At 63.1% G+C, this 13,282-nt stretch overlaps 3 protein-coding genes across 3 annotated transcripts; 2 read left to right on the top strand and 1 right to left on the bottom strand.

Moving 5' to 3' along the window:
- On the bottom strand, positions 1–3,215 carry LOC143172930 (uncharacterized). The gene is made up of 8 exons (XM_076362822.1): positions 2,546–3,215; positions 2,349–2,423; positions 2,155–2,232; positions 1,145–1,195; positions 1,030–1,065; positions 898–942; positions 561–704; positions 1–468 (listed from the first exon to the last, which is right to left on the bottom strand). The coding sequence occupies exons 1-8, from the start codon at positions 3,213–3,215 to the stop codon at positions 131–133; spliced, it is 1,437 nt and encodes a 478-aa protein (XP_076218937.1). The 3' UTR covers positions 1–130.
- Positions 3,216–4,607: 1,392 nt separating this feature from the next.
- On the top strand, positions 4,608–7,719 carry LOC143173234 (killer cell lectin-like receptor subfamily G member 1). The gene is made up of 6 exons (XM_076363451.1): positions 4,608–4,656; positions 5,127–5,237; positions 5,749–5,829; positions 6,498–6,646; positions 6,909–7,012; positions 7,524–7,719. Exons 1-6 carry the CDS (start codon positions 4,608–4,610, stop codon positions 7,717–7,719), a joined length of 690 nt encoding a protein of 229 aa, XP_076219566.1.
- Positions 7,720–8,724: 1,005 nt separating this feature from the next.
- On the top strand, positions 8,725–11,298 carry LOC143172738 (B-cell differentiation antigen CD72-like). Its single transcript, XM_076362463.1, has 6 exons — positions 8,725–8,908; positions 9,019–9,111; positions 9,824–10,138; positions 10,269–10,417; positions 10,649–10,734; positions 10,979–11,298. Exons 1-6 carry the CDS (start codon positions 8,764–8,766, stop codon positions 11,118–11,120), a joined length of 930 nt encoding a protein of 309 aa, XP_076218578.1. The 5' UTR covers positions 8,725–8,763; the 3' UTR covers positions 11,121–11,298.
- The last annotated feature ends 1,984 nt before the right edge of the window (positions 11,299–13,282 follow it).

Raw genomic sequence — 13,282 nt, 5'->3', positions numbered from 1 at the left:
TGGTACAAAAGCTATTTTTAATTTTATTAAAATTCTATAAAATTCCAAAATATCCGGGACATCTGCTATAAAGATTTGTGCCGTGGCTGTGCAGCAAAGCTGTCACCCCTGGGGCCAGGGATGGTGGCACTCATGGCGGGGTGCAGCCGGTGGCAGGGGACACCCGAGGCTCCTCTTTGTGCTCTGGGGAGGTGTGGGGAGAGCCAGGGGAACAGGGCACCCCGGGGCTACCCTCGAAAAAGGGCATGTGGGGGACACAGTGGCCAAGGGGGCTGGGGTGGGTCTGTGGCCGGAGCAGGAGCTGGTGCAGGGTCTCGCCCACCTGCACCAGGCTGTGGGAGAGGAGGTGGAGGTGGGAGACGGTGTCGCTGGCCAGGCTCTCCAGCAGCGCCTGCTGCTGCCGCGATGTCTGCAGGATCTGCACCAGCAGCTGCTGGACACTCTGGAGCAAGCCTGCCACGCCGGAGCCTGCAGCGATAGGGGGGTCAGTGGCGGCAAACCCTCACTATGGCTCCGAGAGCCCCCTGTGAGGCTGTCAGGATGCTGCAGGGAGGACCCACCATGCAAGCTTGCATCTGATGCCTCTTCACCTGCTGCTGGCTGCTCACCCATGGCAGCCATCCCAGGGGAGGCCAGGGCTGCGGTGGCCACTGGCAGCACTCGGTTTCCTCTTCCCATCCCCAGGGACATCTCACCAGGAAAACCTGCCACGATGGTTTGGCATGGAGGGAGCAACCAGGGTGCTGGAGCCACCCAGGCCCCATGTTCAGCCTGACCCTGCTGCAGAGCCCTGGGCAGGCACTGCCTGCGGGAGCCTCTGCCCTCTGTCCCCACGGGCAGGACAGGACAGAGCTGCCCCCCAAGCAGGGGGACTTGCTCGAAGCTGCAGACCCTTACCAGCCTTTTGCTCAGCTCTTTCCTGCTTCAGGGCGGTGTGACAGCCTGGAAAGAGAGCAGACACAGCCTGTGAGCTGCGGCTGCCTCCTGCCCCTGGGTGCACAAGCACAGCCGCCTGCTCACAGTACTCACCCAGGAGGGGAAGGGAAGGGAAGCAGCGTCCAGCGTCTGCAATGAGAACCATATCAGACCCTGCTCATGGGGCTGAGGGGTTTTACTGGGCTGAGTGGGGCAAGGAAAGCCTTACGTGGCACAGCGGGGGCAGCCGGCGGCACTCCAGCGATGTGGTCCCCACAGGCTGCTGGGAGAGAGCAGAGAGGAGAGATGCGCTGTCTGACGGGACCTGCTGGAGGATCACCACCAGCCCGGGGTCTGCCTGGCTTGCCCCGGCCAGCCCCGCAGCCCGACATGCCCTAGCCACAGCTCCACAGTGCCCTGCAGGGCCCCAAAGCGTTTCACAAGCTAGATACAAAAGCAGGAGTCACTCACCCACCACTGCTATGCAGCCACCTCTGGGCTGGAAGGCAGCAGCGGCGTAGCAGCGCGCAGCAACGCTACACAACAGATTAGGACTGGAAGTGAAGGAGAATCCCACATCCACTTGAAACTGCAGGGGGAATTTAGGGAGACAGAAGGTAATTACCCAGTGCGGATGCTGGCCGGGGCGCCCACACAAATCAGACCCAGGAACATATCCTGCACCACCTCAGTGCCAAACCCCTGGGTGTGCGCACAGCGAGGGGGGCGCAGGATCCGCCCCTGGGTGCGCTGCAGGGCAGGGGAGCTGCAGGCACCTCTGGCCCTCACATCCAGTCCTAACTCATCCGAAGCTTTATGGTGTTACTGGGGAAGGGGGGGAGCCAGGACCTGCCGAAGGAAGGGGAGTCACATGCCCTGCAGTGCCGCAGAGCCGCAAGAGCCCCCTGGGCTGGATCGGGGCCACTGTCCCTTAGAGACCTTGAGCGCCATGACTTGCTCCGGGGCAGCAAGCAGCCTTGCCACGCCCTCAGGCTGGCCATAGCCGGGGAACCCTCCTGCCCCATCCCAGCCATCTCCATCCCCTCACGTTCTGGGGCTGGTTTGGAGCCAAAGCTTCTGGAGAGAGAAGTCGCAACACCCCCATTGGCAAGCATCCCTGCTGAGGGACTTGTGACGGGTCCCCTGACCCTCTAAGCCCCCCATTCCCATCATGCTGGCAGGGCTTGGGCTGGAGCCGTGGCTGTGCAGCCCGGTGCAGCGGGGCAGACCAGTACTTACAGATCTCTGGCTCGTCCTTCACACACTGCAGTAGTGGGGACAGCAACACTCCCGGGGCGTCCCCACCAACATCGTGCTCTGCAGAAGGAGGGTGAGGGGGTGCAGAAAAGAGCTTCAATAACCGGGAGACGAGGGGTCCCTGCCACCCTACAGCCGGTACAAGACCCACTCCGGCTGCCTGAGCCCATGGGTACCTGGCGGCTCTGGTGATGATGGAGAGCGGGTGGCAAGGGCTGACCTGCGCTTCCTGGGGGGCAGCTTCACCAGGTCTAGAGGAAGAGAAAGACATTGTCAAGGGACCCTGGGTGGCCGTGCAGCACCAGTGCTCCCCCAGCATCCCACGTCCAGCCACCCTGTCAAGCCCACCCACCCGTCCCCGGGGAGCACCCACCTGGCATCCTCCGCTCGCCGAAGACGGGCCGCCCAGCCGCCTTCCAGATGCTCTTCATAGCTCGGTAGTGTGGGGGCAGGCGGGGCGAGTGGCAGCCGGCCCTCCGGCGTGTCTCCCGCTCCGAGTGGAAAGCCTGCTTGAGCGCCTTCCACTTGGAGCGGCACTGGGCCACGCTGCGCCCGTAGCCAGCCGCCGCCAGCCCCCGGGAGATCTCCCGCCACAGCGCCTCGTTGGGTCGCGACGTGGAGGCCATGAGCAGGGCGGCCTCCCCCGAGCCCCCTACCAGCGCCAGGAGGCTGCTGACCTCTGCCTGCGTCCAGGCTCGCCCGCGGGGCATGCTGCCGGGGGCGGGGGTGGGTGCCGGGGGAAAGCTCGGCCCCGGGCCGGTGGTGAGGCTGGGATGGGCAGGGCTGAGCCCCGGGACTCGGCCGTGCGCTCCCGAGGGCGCCCCGGGAGTCTGCCGCGCCGCCCCGGGAGCCGCCCCGGGAGCCGCCGGGAGTTGCACCGGCGGTCGCACCGGGAGCCGCACCGGCGGCCGCACCGGGAGCTGCACCGGGGGCTGCCGGGAGCCGCGCCGGCGGTCGCACCGGCAGCCGCACCGAGCGCCCCTGCGCCGCACCGGGCGCCGCGCCGGGAGCTGCCGGGAGTCGCCGGGATCCGTACCGAGCATGTGCAGCCCCGGGAGGAGCCGCTGGGAAACGTAGTCCTGGACGCGGCCCCCCCCCCCCCCCCCATCACCCGCCAGCCCGGCGGAGGGGGTCGTCGTCTGCCCCCAGGCATCCCCGCCTCCGCCTGCCCTGCCCGGCTGCAGGGGTGGAGGTGCGCGGTGCGGCAGGGAGCCCGGGGCAGGACCATCCCTGGGGGGGCTGGAGGACTCTGCCCCCCACCCCCGAGGAGACGGCAGGGGTGCCCATCACGGCAGCCCTCAAGGCTCGGGGAGGGGAAGGAGCACCCCAGCCCCCCCGCTTTCCAAGGCTGAGATGCAGCTGCAGCCCCATGCAAAATAGGCAGCAGAAACCACATCTGAACAAACACCCTCGTGGCCTTGCTGCTTTGAGAGCGTGGAGCCTGGGGACGTGGACAGGGCCCTGTGTTCTGCTCCTCAAAGATGCCCAGGTCCCCTGTGTTGTCCCACAAGCGGGGTCCAGTACCTGGTGTGCAATGAGCCAGTCGTACACGCAGAGCCAAGATATTTATTTAGCTCATGTTTGCGCAAAGATGGGTGTTAGGTGGTAATTCCACAGAGCTAGCACACCACACAAAAGAACTACAGCGTATTTATATTGTTACATGACTAGTAAAAGCCTGCCTAAGTTCATGCGCCTTCGTTAGTTATGTTCAAATTAGCCTTGCTTGCCATGTAAATTAGCATGCATGCTCCTTGCAGGTGTGGGGGGGCAAGTCTTTCCAGTCTTGAATTGAGTCAGTGGTCGCAATCTCCCCCTGCCACCTTTACCTTTCCCCTAGTTACCGCAGTTTTTTGCTGACTTCTTGGTTTTTTGGCAGGCATCTAGCCTCTGATGCCTTCTAGGGCAGGATGTTCCCCTTTTATCAGTCGTCTAGTTCTTCTTCAGGGGCATAGTCGTAAGGCATGCATAGTTTATACAAGGTAATCAGGCTAGAAAAATGAAGGCTACAGTCTAGGATAGGTATCAACCCAAACATATGGCTACACCTGCACAGTCCCTAGGACGGATCTATGGAGCACCAAGGTGTGGCACCCCTATCTGGGCAGGGGAAGCGGCCTCGACAAGGCTGCCCAGCGCAGCCCTGGCCCTGCGTCTGAGCTAGCAGCCATCCCCAACCGCTCGCTGCCCTGAAGCCAGGGCTGCGGGGTTCCCTCATGCTGGGAACGCCTGGGTGCCAGCCTGGCTGGGGCTCTCCCTCGCCCCGGTCACTGGCAGAACCGCTACCCCCCAGGGTTGTGGCCCAGGTGGTGCCTCTGGGGACCCAGCCAGGAAATGACACTTTCCATGTTGCGTCATACTCAGTTGCCAAAGGGGGCTGGGAGGGGGTTGCCGCTTACCCCGTGGGGCGCAGAGAGAGAGAGACTGAGGGAGGGATGGAAGAGGGGGTCACGTACGCCGATCTGCGCTTGCCCCCCACACCAGGTAATGGCATGCTGCTCCCTGCCCCTGGCACCCCAACTCTCCTGGCAGGTCCCCTGCCCTCCTGCAGCCCCTTGACCTCTGCAGGGCTGTTCCCCCAGCGCTGCTCCCCCTGCTCCCTCCTTTTGGGATTCCTCTCTCAAACAGCTCCTCTCCAGCCCTGTTGCAGACTGCCTGCTCTCGGGGTGGGGGGCAGGAGGGGCTCAAGGGTAGGGGATGCCCACTGCACCCCAGTGCCACAGTGCACATAGGCACCCCCCGCTCTGGTCACCCCCCCCGCCCCGTGCCAAGCGCTGTCTGCAGGGAGACAACTTCTAGGATGGTCAAGGTGCTGCAAATGGGCTCTCCCTCAGTCTTCCTGGGCTCCCCTGCTGCTTCCTGAGACCCTGTCCAGGGCTCACAGACCTTTCTCGGCTGGGTGGTCCCCACCGCTCCCACCGAGCCTCAAGACTGAGGCTAACTCCCTTTCTCAGCTCCTCAGCAGCCGGTGCGGCTGCCCTGGTGCTGGGCAGCCCTCAGCCTGGCTCTCTTCTCCCTGCTGCTCCTGCTGGCACAAACCATCCTCGTCGGCTTGAGCTTCCACTGTGAGTACCTGTTTGTGCCTGGGCCTCTTCGGCCAGAGTCTTGGAGTCAGGGTTGGCACCATGGGGCCTGTGTACCAGCAGACAGAGCTGCAGCTTGCCCACGGAGCTGGGCCCTCCTGCTTGGGGCCAAGGAGGTTGCGGGTTCTGGGGCAAGCAGAAAAATTGGTGATGCAAGACGCTCCTGCCTGTCTGGGAGAGGAAGGCGGGGGAACAGTGTGGGCTTGGGGACGGTGCCAGGGCATCCCACTACATCACATGGCAACGAAATGAAGACAAGAGGGAGAGCAGTGACCCTGAAACCAAAAGGCAGAAGCACTTTCCCCGAAAGCCTGTCATGTGATGGGCTCCCAAGCACAGCAAAAGCTGCAAGGACCTTGGCGGGCTTGGCTGGCAGGTCACCTAGAGGGAAGGATGCCCTCAGCCGCAGCCGTGGGGCTGTCCCATGGGAGAGGGCACTGCTGGGAGCGGGAGCCCACACTGGGAGGGACACTCCTGTGCTCTTCTTCTGTAGATTTAGGACAACAGGCGAGCTGCACCTATGGTCACTGGAGCATGGAGGAGAGCCCCAGCTACGGGCAACAGACATTGCGAGGTAAGAGAGCCTGGCGCGCTCCTGGGAGAGGTTTGGAGAAGGTCTGGATGCTCCTTTCAAGAGGCAGGATCTGTCTCTACTCTAGAACGTGCCCCCCCCAAATCTTCCTTCATCCTTGCTGCCTGTCCCCTGGCTCACGGCATGGAGAGCTGCTCCAGTGCTGCTGAACAGGCTGCACTGCTGGGACTCCTTCAGAAGAGATGACCCCAGTGCGGCTCAGCGTCGCCTGGGCACGCCACCAGCACCAGGCTCATGGCTGCCACGAGCATCTGTGTGCCAGACAGCATTGGGTGCTCTCTTTTGACCAGTCTCTGGTGAAGCTGAAATCTTGACTGCGTTCTCAGCGCTTTGCAAATGAAGTTTGTACTACACTCGCAAACCCGGAGCTCCCCTCCCTGACCCTCTTGCCTGATACCAGCACCTTCATGTAACCAACCCATCTTCCCTGGGGCTCCTGCTGGGGAGCTGGGGCTGGGAAGTAGGAGCTGGGCTCCAAAGTAAGGGAAAGCGGAAGGTTGTCTCCGTGGGGCAGCCATAGGGTACACTGGGTTAGTTGTCACCCTGGCTGCCCCCTGTCACCCTTCTGTCCCCTGGGCTGGGGGCTGGTGGCAGCCTCTGCCAGCTGCCCTGTCCCAGCTGCTGCTGCAGGCTGGGTTTCTGGTGTGCAGGGCGGTGCCAGTTCTGCCCGGCCGGCTGGCTCTGGGATGCGGGGCAGTGCTACTACTTCTCCTCTGCCAAAAAGAGCTGGGAGCAGAGCAGAGACGACTGCTGCTCCAGAGGGGCACAGCTGGTCACCGTCCGAGCCAACGCCACCCTGGTGAGTGCACCCAGCCTGGCCTGTCAACTCCCCGCGAGCATCAGGCTGGTTGGTGATCACCTCAAGGTCCCTCAGCAGTCACCCAGCCACCACCAGCATTGACTCAGCTCCCTGGCTCTGGCTCACGTGCTGAAAGCCCAGCCAAGCCTCCAGGCAGGGAGCCGGCGATGCTGTGCCCGTACTGCATGGCCCCCATCACTAATCGCATGGCTAGGGCTGGGTGTCTCCCCAGGTTGCTCATGCAGGTCCTCTCCTGCACTAGGCTTTCCTTGTGCGCGCAGCCAACATGGAGGTCTTCCACGTGGGGCTGAAGCGGGATGGCTCCAGGTCTGACTGGAAGTGGCTGGATGGCACCGCACTGAAGGGGTGAGGCTGTCAGCTTGTCCCCAGCCAGGTCTTGGGGAGGTGATGGGGGGACAGGCAGCCTGCTGGCACTCAGGGATGTGCTCCACATTTTGGCCACCTCTCATCTTCCCAGGGCTGCACTGCAGCATTTTAGGGAAGGGAAGATTGCAGGGGCCTGACCCTGGTGCCCACACCCTGCCTGGGTGAGGGGCTGGCGGGGTCCCGCACAAGCAGGTTCCCAGGCTTTGCTTGGTGCAGCTGGTGCTGAGCCCTGCCAGGAGGGACCTGGGGGTGCTGCGTGTATGATGGGGCTGGGGGCTGCATGTCAAACAGGCAGGGGTAGGGTGGGGGGGGGATCAGAGCATGTGTCCTGATCGGGAGGAGGGTGACAGGGGACAGTGCTCCATTGGGAGGGCAAGCTTTGCCCCCACAGCATCTCTGTGCAGCCTCTGGTCTCTGGCTGGAGGAGCTGCTGATGGGATGACCCCAGCCCTTCCTGCACACCCCATCTCAGCCCACTTTCTCCCTGCAGGCTCTTCCCAATCCAGCGCTCCACCAGCTCCTTCCTGGCCTGCGGCAGGGTGTCAGGCTTGGGGCTGTCAGGCGGTCTGTGCAGGGAAGCCCTCGGCTGGGTCTGTGAGCAGAGCGCGGCCACCCTGCAGTGGCTCCAGTCCTCACCCCCCACCTTCCTCTGGGGAAATACCACCTACACCTGTGTGGGGCCCTGATGACCGTGGGGACCTCCAGCCTGTCCCACCACCCTGGTCCCTGCCCAACCCAGGGCATCCCCGGGTGCCGCTGCCTCCTCACTTAGACCTCTTTACCCCCCGGGATCTCTGCACTTTGCCAATAAACTCTGGCACTTGGATGCTGTGGCTGACTTTGGGGGATGAGGGTGGTGGGATGGAGGCGCATCCTCCAGCTCACTGGCTCGGTCACATCGCTGTCTGGTGTGAAATTGCAGCTGCTGTGGCATTGAAGGAAGTGACCAGGAGCCAGCATCGACCCGAGTGTCCTCATGGCCTGGTGGCAGCATGGAGCAGCTCCTGTGCAGGCTGGAGCAGGTCCCCCCAAAGCTCTGGGCCTTCTGATTGTGGTGGCTGCCCGGGGTTTATGCTTCTCGGGAAAGGCAGCTGAGAGTTGACCCTTTGCCTCCCCAGTCCCACAGAGGACTTGGGCTGGGCAGCAGCTTGTCTCCTGGTGCCTGTCCAGTCTGAGGAGGTCACAGCAAATGCCCTCACTTTGCTTTGAGGCTGGGTGATGTGCGAAAGCCTAAAAGGCCTGCTGGGGCTTGGCTTGGTGGGGTTTGGTCCTGGGGGCTGTAATGGTGATATAGACCACCCGGGTTGTGCTAGCAGCACGCAGCTCTGGCATGGACATCCCTGGGTGTCCCTCCTGGCACATGCAGAGGACCAAGCCCGCACAGTCACTGCATCCTGTCTCTCAGGCAGGCACTAGGACGGGGAAGGTGATGTATGGGGCAACACGGCCCTGCTGTGGCCGGTACACACAGGCTCTTGGGACTCCTCGCAGCCTGTGGAGGTGGATGCACAGTGTGCTGCCTGCGATGGAGCTCGTTCAGCCCCCCACCCCCTGAAGAGAGCGCACCCTCAGAAATAAAACCACTTTTTGCAAATAAAGCAACTACTTCTGCTTTCCTGTACATGAAGTCCACCCCACGTGGTCTTGCCCACAGCCTACCACCTGACTGCGGCGGAGCAGAGCAGGACTGAGTCCCTGGACTGCTGCCGCCCGGGGCAGCGCCCACCCACATGGACCAGAGCGTGGTCTATGCCGACCTGAAGTTTGCTGTGGCCCCCCCACTCACCTCCCCCGCCTGCCCCACAGCCCCCGATGAGGATGACAGCCCCTATGAGAACGTGCCGCTGGGGCCGGTGCCGGTGGAGCCCAGCCCAGGTGAGAGTCCGGCCACGGTCACTGCCGCGGGGATGCCCCAACGCAGGGTGGGCACCGGGTGGTGGCAGTGGGACCGTGGGGTGAAGCCTGTGGGCGCTCATCTCTTGCAGGGCGCTGGCCGCGGCGTTGGTGTGTCGCCGCGGGACTGCTGGCAGCCAGCCTGCTGCTGCTGCTGGTGGTCACTGTGGCCCTGGGGGCTTGCTGTGAGTTGGGGCGAGGGCCATGGGGTGGGGGCAGCCGGGAAGGGGGGTACCGGGAGCAGGTTTGGGGCTGGGCGAGGGCCGGGCTGCTGGGGGGAGGTTGGGGCTGCGGGGTGCGAGGGCTGGTGGCCCGAGGGCGGCACTGCTTCTTGCTTGGCCACCCTGAGCTGCTCTCTGTCTGTCTGCACTGCCTTCCCCTTGCATCCCACTGCTTTCCCAGTGCCTTCCCACTGCCTTCCCACTGCCTTCCCACCGCCTTCCCACTGCCTCCCACTGCCTTCCCACCGCCTTCCCACCGCCTTCCCACCGCCTTCCCATTGCATCCCACTGCCTTCCCCTTGCATCCCACTGCTTTCCCAGTGCCTTCCCACTGCCTTCCCACTGCCTTCCCACCACCTTCCCACTGCCTCCCACTGCCTTCCCATCGCCTCCCACTGCCTCCCACCGCCTTCCCACTGCCTTCCCACTGCCTCCCAGTGCCTTCCCACTGCCTCCTATTGCCTCCCAATGCCTTCCCATTGCCTCCCCTCCCCTTGCCACCACTGGGGCTTCCCTTCCCTTCCCACCGGCACCCCCAGGACAGTCTCTTGCCCACAGTCAGGCACCCTTATCCCACTCCCCCTAGCAAGGGCCATGCCCTGAGCAGGGGCAGTCCCGTGTCCCCCTGCCCGGGCTGTCCCACCCCCATGCCCCAGCTCACCCCCCCTGTCCCCAGACTGGCAGGTCACCCGCAGCCTGCAGGACGCCTCCCGTGAGCATGCGGCCGAGCAGGGCCGCCTCTCGCAGGAGGTGAGTGCGCAGGAGCAGAGCCTGGAGCAGACGAAGCTGGAGCTGGCGTGGGCCAGAGCGGAGCTGCAGCGAGCGTGGCAGGAGGGCAACAGCAGCCAGCTGGAGCTGGGGAGCCGGGACGCTGAGCTGGAGCGCACCAGGCAGGAGCTGGCTGTGCTGCAGAAGGAAGTGCAGGAGGTGCAGGGGGAGCTCAGGGCCAGCAAGAGCACTGTGAGCAGCCTGCGTGCCTGCGTGAATACAGGTAGGGCCGTGGCGGGGTGGGGGCACGGGCAGTGATGCTGCTGGGGAGATGTGGGGGCTGATCACGGCCAGGCTGGACCCCCCGAGCATCCGTGGGAGGGTGAGCGCCTGAGCTGTGCCCCTGCCCCCAGATTGCTGCCCCTCGGGCTGGGTGCTCTACAGGAGCAAGTGCCTCTTTGTCTCGGTGGAGAAGAAGTCGTGGCTGGACAGCCATGAAGACTGCAGTGGGAAATCCGCTCAGCTGCTGGTCCAAGGCGACTGGCCGTCATGGATGATGCTGGTACAGAGCAGGGGGGCTGCGGCACCGCAGGAGGGTGGGGCGATGGTGGGGCTGGGCAGAGCCCCGTGGGGCCAGCGGCAGCGGCATCTGCGGAGGTGCTGGGGTGGCACCATGAGACCTGGGTTCCCATCCCGACAGGCTGCGGGGAGGAGCACAGCTGGCCTTGGGGCTCCTGGGCACCAGGCCGGTGCTGCGCATGGGGCAGGCGGTTGACAGCTTCTCTCCCCCCAGCATTTTGTGCAGGCGCCTGGTGCAATGTACTGGATCGGAGGGAGAGATGAAAATCGTCATGATAGACTTGAGATGCCGTATAAATAGTAAGTTTTTCCGTCTTGGCCACCTGCACCTCTCCCCCCTTCACCAGTCATGGGCAGAGGTGCTGGGGACTGCCCGCGCATCCGTCCTGGCCATGGTGTCCTCAGGCGTGGGCAGTGGTCTGTCCTTCCTGCCCAGGCTAATGGGCCCTGGGGCTGCAGCTGTGTGGGGGGCTCCGCAGGGCTGGCAGTGGGCTGGGAGCATGGTGGTGGCACCTCTCATGTGCTCCTTGCCTTCTATGAACAGTTACTTCACCCACTGTGCAAGTGTATCTTATGGGAAGATAAGCACATTCTACTGCTTTGAAAACCTTCCATGGATCTGTGAGAAGCCCCCAGACCTAAGCCATCCATCCGAGACCCTCTTTCCTCTCCCAGCCAAGGGGTGAACTCTGAGACTCCCTTTCCATCGCAGGACTGAGAGACAGGAGCTGGGGGTAAACAGCAAAGATACCCTTTCCCTCCTGCAGAACCACATCCCTGCACACTGTTGCCTCATCTACATTGCAAAGCTCTGGGGATACAGGTTGGGAAAGAAGGTGTCTGCATTTTAAAACCAGACTTATGGAAAAGAGACTGTGTTTCTGTGTCCTACACTCATGCCCATGCTCACATCCCTAGCCCCTGCCCTCCAGCCCCGGCTCCCGTGACCCAGGGAGGGGATGCTGGTACCGAGCCCTGCTCACCTCTGCTGCCTTCCGCTGAGGCTGGTTTGGGAGGTGCCTCTTGCACCTTGTGAAGCTGGGTGTGATGGTGCCATTGGTGTCCGCAAGCTGTCCCCCCTGGGGAGTCCTTTGGTTTTACTGGCTGCCCCTCTCCTCTGTCACTGGCTGTCACTGGCTCCTGTCCTGCCCTTTTTCCTCCCTCCATTACATGCCCTCAGCCACAGCCTGTCCCAGGGTTGAGCTTTGTTCTCCCCATCGGAGAAGAGCCTTGATCCCAGGAAGAAGATGGAGCATGTCCTCCTGGGCATGTGGTGGTCCAGACCCAGGGAGGACATGCTGGTGGATGGGGGAAGCCAGGCAGGATTTTCCACAGGCAAGTGGCACCTGCCCAACCTGCCTGCCTGCTGCTGTGGGAGCACTGGGCTGGGGACGAGGGGAGAGCAATGGGGGTCATTTATCATGACCCTTTGAGGTCTGTCTGGGTCATGATTTCCCACGGTCTCCTCACTGGCAGAGTGAGGAGACGTGGCCAGGAGAAGAGGAGAAGAAGGTGGGTGGAAACCTGGATAGCAGGAGGGCTGCAGGGGGGTGTCAGCAGTGCCTCATCCAGCTGGCAACATCCCTGTGGGGTTGATCCCGTGGCCAATGCTCCTTGAAGCCTTCACCAGTGCCCTGGATGATGGGAAACAGATGGCCTCAGCCAGCTAGGGAGCAATACCAAACTGGGCAGTAGTGGGTATACTGGAGGGCAGGACTGGTGTTCAGGGGGGCCTGGAGAAATGGGCTGAGGGGAGCCTGCTGATATTGGGTGGGGGAAAGGCTGAATCCTGCAGCTGGGAAGGAAGGAGAAACCCCATGCGTCAAGCTGGGCAAGCAAGCAGCCCTGCTGAACAGGCCTGGGGGACCTGCAAACCAAAGGCTGGACAGGAGTCAGCAGTGTGTCCTTGTGGTGGCAGAGCCCAATGACGCTGTGGACCAGGGTGGCTGGAGCTCGGGGCTCCAGGGGCAGGGACCCTGCTCCTCTGTGGGCACCAGCGAGACTACGTCTGGGCTCCCCAGGGCAAGCCAGACACAGCAAGTCCTTGTTTTGCACAATAGCTGAGATTGCAGGGGACCTCCTGCAATCCTGTCCCAGCCTCCCAGCCACACCATGCCGTGGGCTGGCTCTACCACCCTCCTCCTTCCACACCTCGTCTGCCAGGAGCTGCCCATATCCAGCTTAGCAAAGTGGTCCCCACCTCATCCCCCTCTCTGCAAAAATACTAAGTGAGGCAGGGAGGGTCAGCACTGCCCCTGGACTCCCCTACCCACCCTAGCCAGGTTGGGAACAGGGCTCCCTCATCTCTGCCCTGGCAGCTCAGCTTCCACCATGGTCTTAGGGATCTTTCCCCCGTGGTGGCAGGGGTCTCCCCTTTCCCCCACATTCCCAAGCCTCTCCAGTGCTCCCCCCTGTTTCCCACTGTCTTAAGGCTCCTCGCTGCACCCCCATTTCCTCCCATGGCCTCAGGGCTCCCTCATTTGCCTTCCATGATCTCAGGATCTTCACTGCACCCCCATTTCCCCCATGGCCTCAGGGCTCCCTTATGCACCCCCCATGGTCTCAGAGCTCTTCATTGCACCCCTTTCCCCCTCATGGTCTCAGGGTTCCCTCATTCACCCCCCATGGTCTCAGGGCTCCCCAGCGCTCCCCCATCTCCTCCACGGTCTCAGGGCTCCGCAGCGCCCCCCCATCTCCCACATGGTCTCAGGGCTTCCCAGCAGTTTCTTATGCTGATGGCACTGCTGCCAGCACCCTCCCCAGGCATGGCCCAGCCCAAAGCCCTGGGCAGGTGACGGAGGCAGGAGAAAGTGCAGGATGGGAGCTGTCGATGCTGAGGGAAGGGACA

Source organism: Aptenodytes patagonicus, chromosome Z (assembly GCF_965638725.1).
Source record: "Aptenodytes patagonicus chromosome Z, bAptPat1.pri.cur, whole genome shotgun sequence".
Taxonomy (NCBI): Eukaryota; Metazoa; Chordata; class Aves; order Sphenisciformes; family Spheniscidae; genus Aptenodytes; species Aptenodytes patagonicus.
This window is presented reverse-complemented; position numbering and strand designations above follow the sequence as displayed.